Raw genomic sequence first — 18,610 nt, forward strand, 5'->3', positions numbered from 1 at the left:
ACACACCTTACTCTTTCTTGCTCTTGTCTCAGCCTACAATGCCTTTGTCCATCTGGTAGACTCCTACTTGTCCCGCAAGGCCACCCCTCACCTGTCACCTTCTCTGTGAAGGTTTCCCCAACTGTCCAAACAGAATCCACTGCTTCTCCTCTAGGCTCCTCTGACGCCTGCAAACACCTCAACTAGAGCCCACCCCTAGGCTATCAGGGGGCTGTGTTTGTGCACACATCCATCTTCACCGTTGTCTGGGGGCTGTTCTACTTCTCTCTGCATCCCCAATGCCTAAGGAGCCCAGGAGGTGTGTGTTGAACAAATGAGAGAGTACATCGGAGGATGGGAGCAGGAGGTGTATACACCCTTGTCAGTTTCCACAAGGAACAGGCATGGCAGAGGCCTTTGCTGCCCCTCCAGCCCACACTGCCTAGGAGACTGGCATTAGATGGGTCCCTGGCTGACATGATGGGTAAAGTAGCCAGCCCTCCTGCTTTCCTTTCAATCCCCCTCTACCCATGCTGGATCTGGGATGGTAGATCCCATGATGGGGCATGGAGTTACTCCCCTTGGAGGAAGGAGTTGTGACTCAGTCCGCCCAGGGTCGGGGCCTGAAGGACCTACTTTCTGGGACCCTGAACTTGGGAGCCAGGCCCTGACATGCCTCAGCCTCTTCCCTGCCCCACCATCATAGACACATTGAACATCAGGCTGGCAGGGATCTCAGAGACCATGAGGTCCAGAGAATCGAAGGCCCAAGGGAATTGGGAAGGGATGTGCCCAGTGGCACAAATGTCTGATGATCTTGGGCTCCTCCAGGCATAGCTCCTTCAGTCCCATGCTCTGGCGTCCACCAGGCCCTCATCACCTCCCACCTGGACTGTTGCAGTAACTGGTCTCTCTTCCACCAATACATCCCCCACACAGCCAGCAACATGATCCAAGTATCAAAGGTAATTTAAAAACCCTTCAATCGGGCTTCCCTCGTGGCGCAGAGCCCATGCTCCACAACAGGAGAAGCCACTGCAGTGAGAAACCTGCACGCAGCAACAAAGACCCAATGCAGCCAAAAGTAAATAAATAAATAAGTAAATAACCTTCAATCCATCAGCCATGGAACCAAGTCCTAAATCTTACATGGTGTATAAGACCACAGGGATCTGGTCCCTTTCCACTTTAACTGCAGCCTTTGACACCACCCCTTCTGCTCTACTGTCTAGGAGAAGCCAAGCCTTCTCATGCTCCCTTGACCCTGCACATACTCTGCTGCTTCACCTGATGAACTGAGCCTTAAAGACCCAGCTCAAATGCTACTCCTTGGTAAAGCCTTCCTTAATATCTTGGAAAAGTTAGTGTATCAGGTAGGAATGCTCTCAGTTAAAAGCAACAGAAAACCCAAGCCAAGGAATTTTTGTGACCCTAGGTTGCCATCAGAATCTCTTAAGGATCTTTAAAAAGTCCCATCACTGTACACATGCCAGATCAATGTAATCAGAATCTCTGAGGTGGACCCAGGCATCCGTAATTTTCAAACCTCCCATATTCGAATGTGCAGCCAAGTTGAGAAGCACTGAATGAAGCAGGAGATTATTTTTCTCACATAGTGAGTCCAGAGGTAGGCGGTTGCCTGTGTCGGTTGAGCGGCTCAGCAATATCCAGGCCAATGTCTCAGTGATACTCTTCACCTTTCCTTTCGGCTTTGCTGCCTCAAGGTCACAAAAGACTGTAGTTGACCCTTCATGTTCAAAGCCTGAAGAAAGCTGTACGGAGAAGGGGAGGGCCCAAACCATCCTCTTTTATGAGCAAATCAAAGACTGTCCTAGAAACCCCTTTAGCAGACTTCTGTTTAGACGTCATTGGTCACAGTGGACCACGCCCAGCTGCCAAGGTGACTGGGAAAGTGGACGAGATTTCTGACAAACTGAGAGGACCAATAAGCTCTGTCATGAGGGACGGAGCACATTGCTACTCCCAGAACAGTGTGTGTTATCAAGGAAGGAGCTTAGGAATGGATACTGAAGGGTGGCAGAATACACCACCCCAGAGGCTTCCCTGGAGGCGCAGTGGTTAAGAAGCCGGCTGCCAATGCAGGGGACACAGGTTTGAGCCCTGGTCGGGGAAGATCCCACACCCCGCGGAGCAACTAAACCCGTGCGCTACAACTACTGAAGCCTACGCACCTAGAGCCCGTGCTCCGCAACAAGAGAAGCCACCGCAGTGAGAAGCCCGCGCGCAGCAACAAAGACCCAACGCAGCCAAAAATAAAATAAATTTATAAAAAAAAATACACCACTTCAAAATATGCCACTTGGGCTTAAGGATTATTTTGAGCAGATGCAAGAAGAGCATTCTAGTCTCCCCTTTTCTTCCAGAAAACAGGAGACCAAACCCCCATGTGAAAGATGCCCTCCCTGTATGGGGAGAAAAGAAACATTCTTCAATGGAGAATCAAAGCCAAGAGAATTCTGTACAAACAGGCCTTGTTAAAATAGTTTTTCCCTTCCTTTAAGCTCCCCGTATATTTTAGTCACTTCACTACAATCACTGCTCTTTATTCAACCTAGTATAAAAGTATTAATGTTTTACCACTTCCCTAGGTCTTCATTTCCTTATGAGGGCTCCCGTGTCATTTATAAAAATTTAAAAAAAAATTTTTTTTTCATTGAAGTATAGTTGATTTTTTTTTTTTTTTGGCCGCGCCACACACCTTGCAGGATCTTAGTTCCCCCACCAGGGATGGAACCCGGGCCCCCTGCAGTGGAAACGCGGAGTCCTAACCACTGGACCGCCATGGAAGTCCCATTGAAGTCAAGTTGATTTACAATGTTTCAGGTGCACAGCAAAGTGAATCAGTTACACACACACACGTATTCTTTACAGTAGGACCTTGTGTGCTTATCTTTTTGTATATGGTAGTGTGTATCCGTTAATCCCAAATTCCCAATTTATCCCTCCCCCTCCAAGACATATAAAGTGTAACGCTTTTCTACTGTTAATCTGTTTTATGGTTCTTTAATTCCCAGGCCCACCTGAAAAGCCCTACTGAGTAGAGGTAAAAATGTCACCCCCCCCCACACCCACCCCGACAACACCAAGCAGATTCTGCCACAGTGACTTAACCTCTCTCTGGGCTTCACAGCTCTGGCTTCACACATTGGTTCTGGCAGACATCACATTAAAGGCACTGTGCAGACGTGTGTCCACACGTCCATGTCTCCCTCTAGACTGGCAGTTCTTTTTTTTTTTTTCTTTCAAAATGGCACCATCCTGTTTTATTTCAGCCCTCAAACAACATAAAGAGGGTAACAACTTTCTGATGCCATGCAACTAACAATAAAGAAACGAAAAAAATATTTTATTTTATTTTTTTATTGGAGTGTAATTGCTTTACAATGTTGTGTTACTTTCTGCTGTAGAACCAAATGAATCAGCTATATATATATATATATATATATATATATATATATATCCCCTCCCTCTTGGACCTCCCTCCTCCCATCCCACACCTCTAGGTCATCACAGAACATCGAGCTGAGCTCCCTGTGCTATACAGCAGCTTCCCACTAGCTATCTGTTTTACACATGGTAGTGTATACATGTCAATGCTACTCTCTCAGTTCGTCTCAGTTCGTCTCATCTGCATCTCTTTTCCTGCCCTGCAAATAGGTTCATCGGTACCATTTTTCTAGAATCCATATATATGCATTAATATATGATATTTGTTTTTCTCTTTCTGACTTAGCGCACTCTGTATGACAGACTCTAGATTCATCCACATCACTACAAATGACCCAACTTCGTTCCTTTTTATGGCTGAGTAATAAGGGAACGAAAAAAATATTAACAACAAAAACACAGTCTTTGAAAGGTTGCTCACAGCAGTAGGTTGGCAGCATTGGCAAGTATTTCTGGCCAATGGCTTCCAACAAGAGGGGTCTGAACGAACCCCCTCAACTCAGCAAAAGAGCTCCCACATTTTCCCTCAATAGTTTACACACTCTGCGTCACACGTGCCACACCACTACACTCACCAGACTTTTGTAATTCACATCTTAAAACATGTAACTACATGTTGTGCGTAATCGCAACAAAAACTGAAAACAAAACAGTGTGGCAGAAAAGTAAACGAACCCCAATGTTTCCAGTAAGGCATCAGGGAATCACTGCTGGCTGCGCCCTTCATTTCACCAGTTTAAAGAAAAGTTTGATTTACATCTCTCAGCAAACCCAACATTCAGAAGCTTAACCAGCAGCCTCAAGTTAAAAGTTTAAAAGACAGTCCTCCCAGGGTGAGAGAGTGTCATGGACATATATACACTACCAAATGTAAAATAGATAGCTAGTGGGAGGCAGCCGCATGGGGCAGGGAGATCAGCTCGGTGCTTTGTGACCGCCTGGGGGGGTGGGATGGGGAGGGTGGGAGGGAGGGAGATGCGGGAGGGAGGAGATATGGGAACGTGTGTATATGTGTAGCTGATTCACTTTGTTATAAAGCAGAAACTAACACACCACTGTGAAGCAATTATACTTCAATAAAGATGTTAAAAAAAAAAAAAAAGAAATGAAGGCCCAACACAGCCAAAAAAATAAATTAATTAATTAATTAATTTAAAAATAAAAAGACAGTCCTCCTTTCTTTTGGTAAATGGTTCATATACAACATGAAATCAAGTTTTACTTTATAAAAAAAACTGAGTATTTTTAACAGCAAAAATATATATGTTTGTATTTCTCTTTTTAAAAAGACATTTAATAACAGTAATTCAGGAGACAGGATTTAACCCTCAACCCCCCACCCTGCCAAGCTGTCTACATGGTACAGATACATTAAGGCAAAGGCTCCTGGAGAGGCATGTCCGCCTCGGCGGTGGGCTGGGGACATGAGGGGAACACATTCCGCTCCTGCAGGGCCAGTTTAGAAAGGCTTCTCCCTCATGTTCACCGAGCCGTCCTGCATCCCGAAGTAGACTGTCTCCGCCATGCTGATGAACAGGCCCGTGTCCACCACACCTGGGATCATTTTGATAGCTGTGTTCACTTCACTCCATTTGTGGACCCCGTCAAACTTCCAGTCCAGGATAAAATTCCCATTACAGTAAGTCCCCTACGTACGAACCTTCAAGTTGCGAACTTTCAAAGACGCAAACGTGCGTTCACATGTCCAATCACGCAAGTTAGTTCATGTGTCTGGCGTACATTGTCACGTGCGTGCATCCTCTGCAAGTTGTTGTGCTTTTGTGTACTTTACTGTACAGTACTGTTGCTGTGCAACATGAAGAGCTTACTAATGAAGACCTGGTGGAATTGGAGGCCCAGAGAAAGGACAAAGAGAGACAAGAGGAAGAAGTAACTAAAGAACCGAAGAGATTCAGGATGCAAGAAATGGCAAGGGGATTTTCTTTATTTGAAGAGGCACTGTTAGTTTTTGAAGCACAGGACCTGAACGTAGAAAGGTTCACGAAGGTTGCAGCTGCCGTTCAGGATGCAATCTAGTGCTACCATGTCATCTATGATGAGAAAAAAAGAGCTACTACCCAGACATCACTGGATCATTTTTTCAAGAGGGTAGATAGAATTGAATCCAGCAAGGAACCAGAACCTGTGCCATCGACATCAGGCATGAGTGAAATTTCACCTTGCCCTCCGTCTCCTACTGCTGACGATCCTTCAGCTCTACCATCTCCCACCTCCTCTCCCTCCTCCAGTCAGTAACTCTTCTTGCCTGTTCACTCGATGCAACCCCTGTATGCCAGCTGTTGTACTGTACTACTGTACTTTTCAAGGTACTGTACTGTAAGATTAAAAATGTTTTCTTTATTCTTTGTGTTTGTTTTTTATGTATTATTTGTATGAAAGTATTATAAACCTATTACAGCACAGTACTATATAGCCGATTGTGTTAATTGGTACCTAAGCTAACTTTGTTGGACTTATGAACAAATTGGACGTATGAATGCATTCTCAGAACGGAACTCATTTGTATGTAGGGGACTCACTGTTATCCATCACCAAGGGATCTGCCTTGTTGATGGCCGTTCGAAGTTCAATCACACCCCCAAACTTCTGGGTCACAGCTCGGCTCACTGGGACATAGGCCATCGGGATGACCTTGATGGGGGTTCCCCTTGTGCCACTGATTCCCCGAGGTTCTTTGAATCTTTCCTGAAATCTCTGATCACAATGAAGCAACTGGCATTGCCAGCCACAATTTTCTCCTGGGTCAGGCAGTCTCTACTGCCCTCGATGAGATTGAGATCAACATCTACCTCATCAGCACCATCGATGGTGAGGTCAGTCTCTGGGTGTCGGTCCACGTCACCGAGAGTTCAGCCATACTGCAGGATGAGCTGACGGGCCTGGAAGGAAGTGGGAATACAGACGGGGTTCAGATTCTCTTGTTTCACTCTTTCAGCTATTCGCTGCACAGCGTGGACAACTATAGAACCACTCCCAATTCCCAGCACTTGGTTATTCCTCACGTGGTTCTCCACCGCTGCGCGGCCCGCCAGCTTCTTGGCCTCCTCAGCCTTGGACATGATGGAGGGGGCCAGGCAGATGCTGTTACCATCTCCGCCGCCAGTTCTTAACTCAGGCTGCACATTAGAAATACCTGGGGAGCTTTTAAAAATACACCAGCGCCTAGACCCCATCCACAGAGATTTTAACTAAACTGGTCCAGGTAAACCCAAGCATAACTAATTCTAGAAACTCCCCCGAGTGATTCTAATGTGCAGGTTGGGTGAACCACTGGGTTAACCACAGCCATCTGAGACCCTCAGAACAGGGGCTGTATCTTGAGCACAGTACTACTTATAACATGGGGCTCACAGGAAACCCTCACTGAACTAATGAATGAATGAATGAATGGCAGGGAAGAACTTCTGCTCCAACCTTGTCAACCCCCAGTCTGCACTGTGCACCGTCCTGAGTGTGGTTCCTCCCTCGTCTCTGTTCTCCCTTCTCTACTGAGCACTGCACTTAACCACCCTCAGTGGACCACGTCCATGAGCCAGCTGGACCCTCCTAGGTGAGCAGACTTCCCACTTCTCCAGCAGCTGCTGTGCTGGACACCCCAGTCCCACTCTTTCCTGGTAGCTGGCCTAGTCGGAGAAGGAGATAACTCACCTCTTGTGCCTTAGTTAAAGCCCCTGCCCAGTGTGACGGCAGAGCAGCGGGAGGGGTAGGCTTCCATGTGCTTCCTCTTCCGCATTCAGGCCCAATCCCGAAATGGACTCCCAAGTATTCAGTGGCAGAGCGCCTGGCCTAACTAACAAGCAACAACAGACAAAATGTTCACTTCTGCCCAGGTGTAAAAAATGTGTCTTATCTGATTCCTTGGACAAATGGGAGTCTGAGAAATGACCCTGTTGATGTCACCAGAATGAGTCAGTGGTAAATACATGCCCAGAGATAACATCATCCAGTATCCTACCCTCTGATTCTGGCTTCCATCACGCGTCTGAAATTGCTCGTTCAAAGGTCACCTACAGGGCCAGCTTCAGGGGCCTGCGACCTGTGCCTCACGCCCTGCATTCAGAAGGGCCCTGCACCTGGTTTTACGATGTGTGTTGTTGCCGTCTTGAAATTCTTAACAGTTTTGAACAAAGGATTCCCACATTTTCATTTTGCACTGGGCCCTCACTTCTGTTGTCCGATCCTGGTCACCCATAGTCTCTTACAAAATCCAGCAAGGTTTTCCTTCTCAGAAAGGTCTCCACAGCGTATGACCTCAGTCTCCTTTGTGCAAATCTCTGTGACACCCAGGCTTCTGTTCCCTTCCCTTACATTAAGAAAGGGTGGTGTGATAGGTTGGCATGGCTGCAAATGATGGTAGGGATCAAGAAGCCCTGGGGAATAAGTCGTACAAGCCCTCCTTGGCTCCTGGGCCCGAGGAGAGTTAACAGTACCAACTTAGGAGCTCAAGGCCCAAGCAAACTAAGAGAATCTGAGTCAGCTCCAATCCAGAACAGAAAATCAGCGTGAAAACTTGTAGATGACCGTATTGGACTTCAGAAACCTTGAAGAACCCCTTCCAACTCCTTGAGGGGCCATCTACCAACAGTGCAGAGAACTAACGCAGTGCCCCCTGCCAGGCAAGGAGGTCGGGCACCCTGCGAGGAGCCAGGAGATGAGGTCCTCTGGAGAGAGAGAGACAAGTCTTCCAAGGAAAAGGCTGAGGAAAGTTTGTTCACCATGGAAGACGGTGCACGGTAGGAGGACAGAAGGGAGGTATGGAGCTGAAGGGAGATGAGTTCAGGAGACAGTGGATGTGAGAGGGGGCCCACCCCAGTTCTGCCCCCCAGGCCTGCCAAGCAGGGACCCTTCTGCTCAGCCAGGCTCTGGGCAGAGGGCAGAGGTTCTAAGAGGCAGAGTCTCAGCCCCGGCTGGGAGAGGAAGGATGGAGGATAGCACGTCAAGGCCTTGGAAGGGGAGCCTGAGGCAGGGAATGGAATTGGGGCCCAGTCTTCCCAAGACAGAGTTCATCAGGGTCCGGGATCTGCCCTCTCTTGGCATCGCCTGGCCAGGCCATGGCTCAGGTATCTGACACCTGGGGCCTGGAGTCACATGCCAGGAAACCCAACACTCTTGGGCCCCAGCCCCCAACTTCCAGCAGCTACAAGCGAGCGAGCAAGGCTTCTGGAGGAGGAAGCGGGTCTCCAGAGCCGAGCAGCAGGGAGGCTACTTCCGGGGAGAGGGCAGCACAGGAGAAGGCTCTCCCACCAACAGGGGTGAGAGGCTGGGAGGAGGAGGGAGAAGACAGGGAGGAAGAGTGGGGCGGAGAGGACAAAGCCGGGATGGGCAGAGGGGCGGACGTTGCAGGAGAAAGGGTGAACGGGTACAGAAGCTGGGGCCTGAATCACCTAGCCTAGCTGGATGCTGCAAAGCCCTGTTGCTAATCGGGCCCTCTGGTGCCTACCTGGCCCACCTGGCAGCCATCCAGGTAGGCCAGCTGGAAAAGCCTGTATTCCAATGAAGGAAATCAATACATGAGCAGAAGCAGACACTGAGAAGCCCCCAGACCCAGAATGACCAGTAGGGCTTTGGACCAAGAGATTTCATAGATTAGCCTTCCAGAATCAAAGAGACCCTAGAAGAGTCTCAGGCCCAGGGGACCCTCTACCCAAAGGGCCCAATAAGGAGTCTTGGACCCCAAAGAAGCATAAAAGCCACCCAGGCCTGAGAGACCCCCCAAAGGAGAGGCCCCGGCCCAAAAGGAATCCACAGGGGGACTTCAGGAAGAGAATGCTGGCCGTGGGAATGGAATTTTCTTGACTCATTCTTCATTTATGGGGCTTTTTCTTCCCCAGATCCTGCTCCACTCCAGGACTATGCCAATCTGTGGCCATGCTCCCACCAGCTGGTCACCTCCTGTCCCTGCTGCTGGTGATAGGCACAGGGGGAACAGTGCCCAGCCCCCGGCTGGCTCCCCAGGGCTGCTACGTGGCAGAAGAAGCTGGGGAGCGGACGTTCCGCTGCAGCCGGGCAGGCCTGAGGGCTGTGCCCACCGGCATCCCTAACGACACCCGCAAGCTCTACCTGGATGACAACCGGCTGGCGTCCGTGCCGGCTGGGGCCTTCCAGCACCTGCCTGTCCTGGAGGAGCTGGATCTATCCCATAATGTCCTTGCCCACCTCTCAGGGGCCGCTTTCCAGGGCCTGGCGGGCACGCTGCGCCACCTCGACCTCTCTGCCAACCGGCTGGCCTCGGTGCCCGTGGAGGCCTTTGTGGGGCTGCAGATCCAAGTGAACCTGTCTGCCAACCCGTGGCGCTGCGACTGTGCCCTCCAGGAGGTGCTCCGGCGGGTGAGGCTGGCACCGGGCACTGGGACGGGCATCGTCTGTGGCCCGGGAGCCCGATCAGACCTCGTGGGGCAGGAGTTCCTGCCGCGGGTCGGGGAGGAAGAGCTGTGTGGCACGGGGCGGGGCGGGGCCCGGCACAGCACCGACGTGGCCCTGCTGGTCACCATGGGGGGCTGGCTGGTGCTGGTGGTGGCTTATCTGGCCCAGTACGTGTGGCAGAACCGGGGTGAGACCCGCCGTCCCCTCAAGCGGGCCCCCGCGCTGCCTGCGCACTCTGAGGACTCCTCTACCCTCAGCACAGTGGTCTGATGACCAGGGCTCCTCTTCCGGCCCTGCACCCCACACCCCTGCTCCTATGCCCTCTCCTCTCCTCCGACCCCCTCTGCCTCCTCTGCAGTCTCTTCCCATCCCCCAATTCCACGTCTTTCCTCCTCTGTCTCCCCGAAACACCTGATCGCTCTCACCCCACCAACACCATCTTTGGTGCCTGGGAGTTTTGATGCCGACTCTGGGCCTGGATTGTGCTAGACTCAGAGACCCAGAGCTTCTGAGTCCACAGTGATGGGGGGACCACAGAACAGAGAATGATGGTAGATGGTCACGTATGCCAACTTGGAGGTAGGAGCAGGCAGCTTGAGAGCGTGGCAGAGGTGATCTCAAAGGCTGCGCCGTATGGATGTTTGAACTGACTCTGCAAGAATGAGGGGGGCTTTGGGCAGAAGAGGGAGGCCCCCAGCTGAAAGATGGTGGACCAAGACGAAGAAGATGTAAAACAACTTGGAATGTCTGGGCAGCGGCAAGACATATCTGGGGGTTGGAGAAGAGGGCGCATAGAGGGGCGAGGGGATGGTGGGACCAAGCTGGCAGTGAGGTCAGAAAGGACCCCGTGGGCTCCTCCTCTCTTCTCCCACCGCCTCTGCCGAAAAGCTCCCCCCCCCCCCCCCCGCCCCTTGCCCTGTGCTTCTTGCCTCTCTCACGGCCCCAGGCTCCTTTCCCTGTACCTTCTATTGTGAGCCCCTGGCTTAGGGTTCCCTGCTTCCTTTTCGGGAGATTCCCTATCTCTTTGCTCTCTCCTTTTTACCCAGAAGGGCTTCCTGAACCCTTTCCCTTGGGGGAGAAGAAGTTTCTGCTCTGCCTGAGCTGGGGATGAGTCACTAGAGAGCTGGAAGGGAGGTGGGGAGGTTTCCCATCCCCAGAACATCACTGGACAATTCAATAAAGCCCCTTTATTGATGCCCCGATCTCTTTCTTATCATTCAGTTTGCTGAACACGTGTGGCCCCGCAGTGAGGCGTGGGAGGGTGTTGAGATCTTCTCCGCCACCTCCACCACCCCTTTGGTGCGGGTGCCCCCGCTGGGCTGGATGCCAGCTCCTCTCTCCCATCCTACCTCCCAGCTCCTGACACCAGAGTCTGTCTGCCAGGCCTGCCAGGGCCTATGCATTAATGATGATGGAATGGAAGGATGGGGCATGGGAGGGGACACGGAGGGAGGACAACAAGGGAGGAGGGAAGGAGACCAAAGCCCAGGCATCAGTCTCCAGCCTGCTCGGGGTGCGCAGGAAGTAAAGGAAGAGGGAGCCGGTACTCTCTTAGCAGTCTGTCCCTTCTCTCAGCGGGAGTCTGGGCAGGGGGTAGGGAGAAACTGGATGTGCCCGAAGTTAGTAAAAGAATTCCTGGGCAGAGGGGGAGGGCAGAGACCAGGCTGGCTGAAGGAGGGGGCCATATGAGACATCACTATCACCAAATAGGCTTTTCAAGGGACCCAAAGGGGCCAACACTCCCTGTCCCTTGCCCCCGTGAGGGTGATTCATCATGTGGCTTCCATGGAGGAAACAGCCACTTAGGGAAAGCCCTCGGGAACCCTAGTAGAAACTGAAGATAAGAACCACTGAACCAGGGTTCCACCCAACTTATGGCAGAGCCTGGGGCAGACTAGGAGGCCACTAAAGGAGTGGCAAAGAGGAATCCGTCACCTCCCCTGGTCCCTCTGACCCATCCTGACTTCCCTGTCTCCTTTCCTGCCCTGCCCCCTCCTCTCGCGATCCCCGAGGCTCTTCCCACCACTCCAACGCTGAGCTTCCTCACCTCATCCAGGAAACCTCAACTTGACTCATCTCAGAAGAACATGGGACAGCCCCCATCTTCTTTTCTCAGGAGACATGGGCCTCCCTCTTCATTTCCAGAGGTGCTCAGGGATGAAGGAAAGAACTTGGATGTGGGAAATTTCAGGCTGTACCTTTGACCGTCCACCCAGCCACATCCTGGCCTGGGCCTTAGAATCCTGGCCCCAGCCCTATCAAACCCTCCATCAGTCCCTCCCCTGCCACTCTCAGAATCTGTTCCACTCTGCTCACCCACCCCCTTCTGGAATCAGGCTGGGACTCATCTCCCTAGGTTCTGGGAAATAGACTGTGGAGACCCATGGGGGTGGGAGGGTGGGGGTCGGGTGGGGCCCCGTGTCCCTATCGTTGATGCCCATTCCTGGAGGCTCATTCAACTCCCTGTCATCCTGAGCAGCGGAGATAGCATCTTTAAGGTCTGCAGAGAGTGGGTTCCCCTACCGTCACCCCTAACCCCAATGATCAGAGGTAAGTTCAGGATGGGAAAGGATCCAGGGAAGGAAGCTTTGCTTGGAGCGCAGGTCAGGAGGGGTCCTGGAGCCCTGGATAATAAACGTCCCACCAGTTATCATTATGGCTCCCCTCTGGCTCCAATTTCTTTCCCTCTCTGGAGCTAGGACAGGAGGGAAAGGAGAGGGAGGCCAAGTGGGGCAGAAGATGGGGGGGCAGGGTGGGGAGGTGGCAGGCAGGTGCTTCACTGGCTCTCCTCCCCAGGGAGAGACCCCTTCACCCGAGCCAGTTGGGGGTCTCTGAGTCAGAACTTGGTGCGACGGGGGTGTCTGACGCAGTAACTTCTGCTCAGCCCATCACAGGAGACTGGACAAAGTGGGGCGGCCACAGACTCAGAGAAGCTCCTGCTAGGACAACAGTTACTGAACCCCTAAGCCCTACCATCAGCACCCTGGCCTCTGGGTTGTGATTGTCCTCTGGGCAGACAGGAAGGGGTGGCATAAGTGGTTTCAGCCCCATCCTTGTCTCTGCCGGAGACCAGTGATCATAGGACCAGTGTTCCAAGATGCCACGTGGGCCCTGGCAAGGCAGCTGGATGGCCTCGTTTTTGTTGCCTGCTTCTGGCCCTTCTGCCTGGTACAGAGGAAAGGGGGACATGCTATGTCAAGACAAACCTCTCCCAACGGGATGTGCTGGAGCCAGGAACAAAGCTGCTTCCCTGGTGGTGCAGTGGTTAAGAATCCGCCTGCCAATGCAGGAGACACAGGTTTGAGCCCTGGTCCGGGAAGATCCCACATGCCGCGGAGCAGCTAAGCCCGTGCGCCACAACTACTGAGCCTGTGCTCTAGATCCTGTGAGCCACAACTACTGAGCCAGCGTGCTACAACTACTGAAGTCTGTGCGCCTAGAGCCCGTGCTCCGTGACGAGAGAAGCCACTGCAATGAGAAGCCTGCGCACCACAAAGAGTAGCCCCTGCTCGCTGCAACTAGAGAAAGCCCACGCGCAGCAACGAAGACCCAACACAGCCAAAAAAAAAAAAAAAAGGCTGCCAGCTACCAAGAGAGCCCAGCCACATGCCTGGTCCAGCTCTGATGCAAGAACTCAGGAAGGCAGATCCCGGCTTGTCATCCATGGGCAGGGCAGCACCCTGGAGCCGGTGGTCTGTGGGTGGGGGTGGGAGGAGAGGAGAGTCCCTCACTCAGCCCTTCCACCACCAGCTTCTGGAGCAGCAGAGAAAGCAGATGCCGCCCTCAGGGAGCCCCAGTCTGAGGAGGAGAGCTATGACCCTATCTCTCAGGGAACCCCCAGACTAATGGAAGAAATAGGGTCCTTTCTCTTTGGGGAGCTCTGATGCTGGTGAGACCAAGACATCCCCCAGACACAGAGACTGAAGCACCTAAAAGCCTAGTTATCTACTAAAGGAAGTGGAGAGAGAACAAACCGAGTACCAGGGAGCTGAGGGAGGCCGTTAAGAAGTAGTGCCCCACCCTTCCTGTCCTGGGCTCCTGTGCAGACATTCCAAGTGCAACCCTGAATGAGGGGTGTCAGTATCAAAACCAGGAGAACCCAGGCAGCTTCTTCCAAGTACCTCCCCCATTAGACTATGGGGAGTTCCAACCAGAAACAGTTTCCCCTCGTTTCTCTGGGGCCCTGTTATCAGCAACCTCGGTTGCCTGTAAGGCATGATTTCCCAAACCAGGAAGGCAGAAAAGCAAGCAGACAGAGCAAGACATCTGAGCTGCCAAAGCGGATGCCACCACAAGTCCACTGGCTCGTTCAACAAACATTTATTGAGTTACTACTACATACCAGGCGCTGCAGATTCAAAGATGAGGAAATTGTGGTGCCCATCCTTGGAAGACCTGACAGTTAGTGATGACAGCCCGGGCGACAGAGGTGTGCGCAGGGGCCACGTGAGCCCAGAAGGGGCATCTAAAGCAAAGGTTCAGGTACTTTGTCCACAGGAGCACTCACTCAGAACCCATTTATTTTGCCTATTTTTTAAAATCTCATTTTACATAGAGTTCTAATAATTTTGGAACTATGGTTTCCTTGATACAACAGGTTAGAAGCAGTATATTTGAAGTAGGAAAAAAGTTCACTACAGATAGAATAACAGCAGGGAGTATCAACAGCCTGACAGCAGGGAGAGACATTACTAAAAGTATTTTTAAGAACTCAAAAAGCAACGCAGTAGGGCCCTGTAATGTCTTCTTTTTTTTAATTTATTTTATTGAAGTATAGTTGACTTACAATGTTTTGAGAGTTTCTGGTGTACAGCAAAGTGATTCAGTTATACATGTATATACATTCTTTTTTGTTTTTTAATATTTATTTATTTATTTAATTTATTTATTTGGCTGTGCCGGGTCTTAGTTGCGGCACACGGGACCTTTTTAGTTGCAGCATGCAGGGTCTTTAGTTGTGGCATGCAAACTCTTAGTTGTGGCATGTAGGATCTAGTTCTCTGACCAGGGATCAAAGCCGGGCCCCCTGCATTGGGAGCACGGAGTCCTAGCCACTGGACCACCAAGGAAGTACCTACATTGTTTTCCATATTCTTTGCCATTATGGTTTATCACAGGATATTGAATATAGTTTCCTGTGCTATACAGTAGGACCTTGTTGTTTATCTATTTTATATATAATAGTTTGCATCTGCTAATCCCAAACTCCCGATCCATCTCTCCCCCACCCCTCCTCCTCCTTGGCAACCACAAGTCTGTTCTCTATGTCTGTGAGTCTGTTTTTGTTTTGGAGATAAGTTAATTTGTGTCATATTTTAGATTCCACATATAAGTGATATCATATGATATTTGTCTTTCTCTTTCTGACTTAGTACGATAATCTCTAAGTCCATCCATGTTGCTGCAAATGGCATTATTTCATTTCATTCTTTTTTTATGGCTGAGTAGTATTCCACTGTATATATGTACCACATCTTCTTTATCCATTCATCTATTGATGGACATTGAGGTTGTTTCCATGTCTTGGCTATTGTAAATAGTGCTGCAATAAACCCTGGGGTTCATGTATCTATTCAAATTACAGTTTTCTTCAGGTATATGCCCAGGAGTGGGATTGCTGGATCATATGGCAACTCTATTTTTAGTTTTTTTGAGGAACTCTGTACTGTTTTCCATAGTGGCTGCACCAATTTACATGTAGTGTCTTCTAAATGACCCTGTGTGGACAAATTATTCTCCCTGCCTCTAAGGGGCCTATGGATGTTGGCAAAATGCATAATATTAATCTCACTGACTTTGAGTTACCTGCAAAAAAGGTCAAATCTTGGAGTGTCCACTTTCAGGGACAGGGAGCCAGTGATGCATTTGAGAAAGTTTCCCTCCTATCAGGGCAGAAGTAAATAATGCAGAACGACTATTGGAAAAATGCTTGTTCTACCAGGGCTGCCTCCTTGTTCCTGCCTCCACGGGACCAAGATCTGCCCTGACGCTGTGCAGAGTAGCCCAGTCTCCCTGGAAACGACAGCCCTTTGGATGGGTGAAGATGGCTCTCCAGCACCTGATTCAGCACATCATGGTCCTTCTCTGTTCTTGTCTCTCTGTCCCTGATTAATGTCCCACAATCACCACCACACCCACACACCTGCCTCAGGTCCCTGGAAAATCCAGTTTATCTCCTCCCAGTCACAATACTCATTTCTGCACTTATGACAATTACTCTCTTCCTCTTTTAGAATGTTTTTAAAAAAAAAAAAAACCTCATGTCCCCACACTAAAACTAATGTCTGAAGTCAGCACTCAATTTTCATTCATTTTAGGGGTCGGGGCAATTTATCATGCAGAGTCAAGCCATCAGGGAAGGTTCTCTCAAAGGATGTATGGGAACAAGCACAAGGGCATGGTGTCTGTCCTGGAGAACCAAGAAAAGACTCCAAGATCACCAAGACTGCAGTCGTAGGGCTCCTGGTGAATATCTCTGTCACAGTCAGCAGCAAATGTCAAAATTCCACGGACATCCAAAACCTCAGCATTGTGAATGATCTGGAAAACCTAAGAAGGGGTGAGCTGCCGAGTGAGGTGGGGAGGCAGGTTGAGGATTCAACCTCACCTTCATGCACCAAGGGGCATGCCCCCGCCCAGAGTGGTTCAGGCTAACAGAGCTGGCAGGGATCTTCACTTTACAAAAGGGCCCAGAGAGGGATGGTGAGTTGTCCAAGGTCACACAGGGAGTCAGGGAAGAAGCAAGACTAGAACCCACAGGTCCCCTGTCCCTCTGAGACACACACACACACACACGCTTCCTTCCAAGGGAATGGGCTGAGAGAAGGGTAGACCTAGGGGTGCCACTGAGGGAGCTGGACATGGATCGGAAGAGAGCCCCACCCACTCCGAGCCAGCACCACCCCCGCAGCACAAGAAGCTAGGAAGCTTCAGGAGCATGGGGAAAACCTGTCTGTACCTGGTGAGCGAGGCTGTGAGATGCTGAGGGAAGCCACCCTGGAGGAGGGGAGCAGGACTGGAGTGGCCATTCCATCCCCCTCCTCACTGCTGCTGGCTTCAGAGTTGGGAACCTCCAAGATGCTTTCCATGCCCCACCCCATCCATACACACACTTGCCCCCACTCCTTCCCTCCCACAGCCCTTGAATCTCCCCTGCATCCTTGCCTATCATTAGGGCATCCTAATGTACCTCTCTCCCGTCCATACCTGCCTCTCATCCAGTTCCCCCTAATAATGGCATCTTCATCTTTTATAATACCGCTCTTCTCTTTTCTAAGGACTTTTCCATCTATTATTTCACATGATATAGGTAGGCTACTTGCTACTGCAATCCCCGTCTCACATGTTTAGGAAACTACCTCGGAAAAGTCCAGTGGCTCACCAGCTACTCAGTGGGGAATCCGTGAGCAAAACCCAGGCTTTGAGACTCCAGCCGGTGCTTTCCCCTCACAGCTCCAGCCCCTTCTGGACTTCTCACCTCCCTCTGCCAAGTTCCCCTCTCTTCATTTCTCTTCCATCTTCCCCCACCACCACCTGCCCCTTGACAAGCTGTCTTTCCCCAGGGCTCTCTCAGTCCCAACACCACCATCAGCCTACCCCAAGCAGTAGTCACTGGGTAGAGCAGTGGAGTGCCCTGGGTGGAAGCCAGCTAAATGTGAAGGAGAGGAGGGGAGGCAAACAGCCCAGGGTTGGTGCCCCAGTCTCAGGGCTGAAATCTGGGAGGTGGGGGTCTTCTATTCCTCTTTCGGCTCTGCCCCCCCAAACCAACTGATGACCCCAGCCCCTGCCTCAGGCCCTTCCCACCCTTTCTGTGCAGCTCCCTAAAGCATACACCTCTCACCACTCCTCCCCTCTCGGAGATCACACTATGTGGGTATGTGTGGTGAGGTGAGTCAGCCAGAAAAGGCAAGGAGTAGGGAGTCAGTGACAGCCAGTGCCCCATTTCTGAGCCCTCACAGACATCCTCCCATTCAAGGACCAGAACCTGAAGCTGTTCCCCTCTGAAGGTGAGAGAAGCTGAAGGACTCTTCTTCCTTCCACATCCCATAATGTGATGGGGGCTGGGGAAGGGTGGACAAAGTCTCAGAAGGTGAGAGTGACACAAAGATCCCCCTTCTCCAGCAAAGGAAAGAAACCGGTCAAGTGAGGAATTCAAGCCCAGAACCCTTTCTCAAAACCCTGGGGTGCTGGTGGGTGGGATGCAGAGGGGTCTCTCAGGATGCAGTGATGACGGGCATCCCAGCCATGGGTTTCCTGGGCCCTTAAGTGCATCCTGCCCCTGCCCCAGGCTCCACCAGGCTCTTCTAGGCAGGATGAGGCTGAACCCACCCAGGGCTGCACCACCGGTCAGGAGGACGCCTCTTCCTTTAGGGCTCTCAGTCCTCCTTCTTCGGTCACAGTCACCCGTGGTGTCCCTTTCCCCTCTGCAGGATCCTCAACGTCCATCAAAAAATACTGTAAGGAGCTGAGCTCCCCCGTCACCCCACACCAGACCCTGCCCTGATCCTCCCTGGGGAGGGGTACTTGAGGGAGACACAGGACAGCAAGCCTCAGAAGGGGGCCTCTGTGCCCGGGGGTGGGGGGACCCTCTGGGTGAAGTTATGTGAAGGCAGACGGGGCGAGGTAGGGTCCTAGTCACCACTGTCCTGTACTCATACCTCTGTCTGGGCCTGAGCCGGTCCTCCGGGAGCCCACGAGGTTTCGGGAGCTACAGGCTTAGGTGGAGGAGGAGCTGCTGGCGCTGAAGGGTCTGACCCGGAACAGCAGACCGCCGGGCTGA

At 51.3% G+C, this 18,610-nt stretch overlaps 1 protein-coding gene and 1 pseudogene across 1 annotated transcript; one reads left to right on the forward strand and one right to left on the reverse strand.

Annotated features, from left to right (window-relative positions):
* Nucleotides 1-4,880: 4,880 nt before the first annotated feature.
* On the reverse strand, nucleotides 4,881-6,557 carry LOC118887243 (annotated as a pseudogene).
* A 438-nt stretch (nucleotides 6,558-6,995) lies between these two features.
* LRRC3C (leucine rich repeat containing 3C) lies at nucleotides 6,996-10,101 on the forward strand. Its single transcript, XM_036836717.1, has 2 exons — nucleotides 6,996-7,018; nucleotides 9,300-10,101. The coding sequence occupies exons 1-2, from the start codon at nucleotides 6,996-6,998 to the stop codon at nucleotides 10,099-10,101; spliced, it is 825 nt and encodes a 274-aa protein (XP_036692612.1).
* The last annotated feature ends 8,509 nt before the right edge of the window (nucleotides 10,102-18,610 follow it).

Source organism: Balaenoptera musculus, chromosome 20, assembly GCF_009873245.2.
Source record: "Balaenoptera musculus isolate JJ_BM4_2016_0621 chromosome 20, mBalMus1.pri.v3, whole genome shotgun sequence".
Taxonomy (NCBI): Eukaryota; Metazoa; Chordata; class Mammalia; order Artiodactyla; family Balaenopteridae; genus Balaenoptera; species Balaenoptera musculus.

Bases quoted from the DNA above. Each gene is read 5' to 3' on its own strand.
- LRRC3C (XM_036836717.1), top strand. From the start codon at position 6,996: ATGAGCCAGCTGGACCCTCCTAG. The intron at 7,019-9,299 runs GTGAGCAGACTT...TTTCTTCCCCAG, and splicing joins AGCCAGCTGGACCCTCCTAG to ATCCTGCTCCACTCCAGGAC.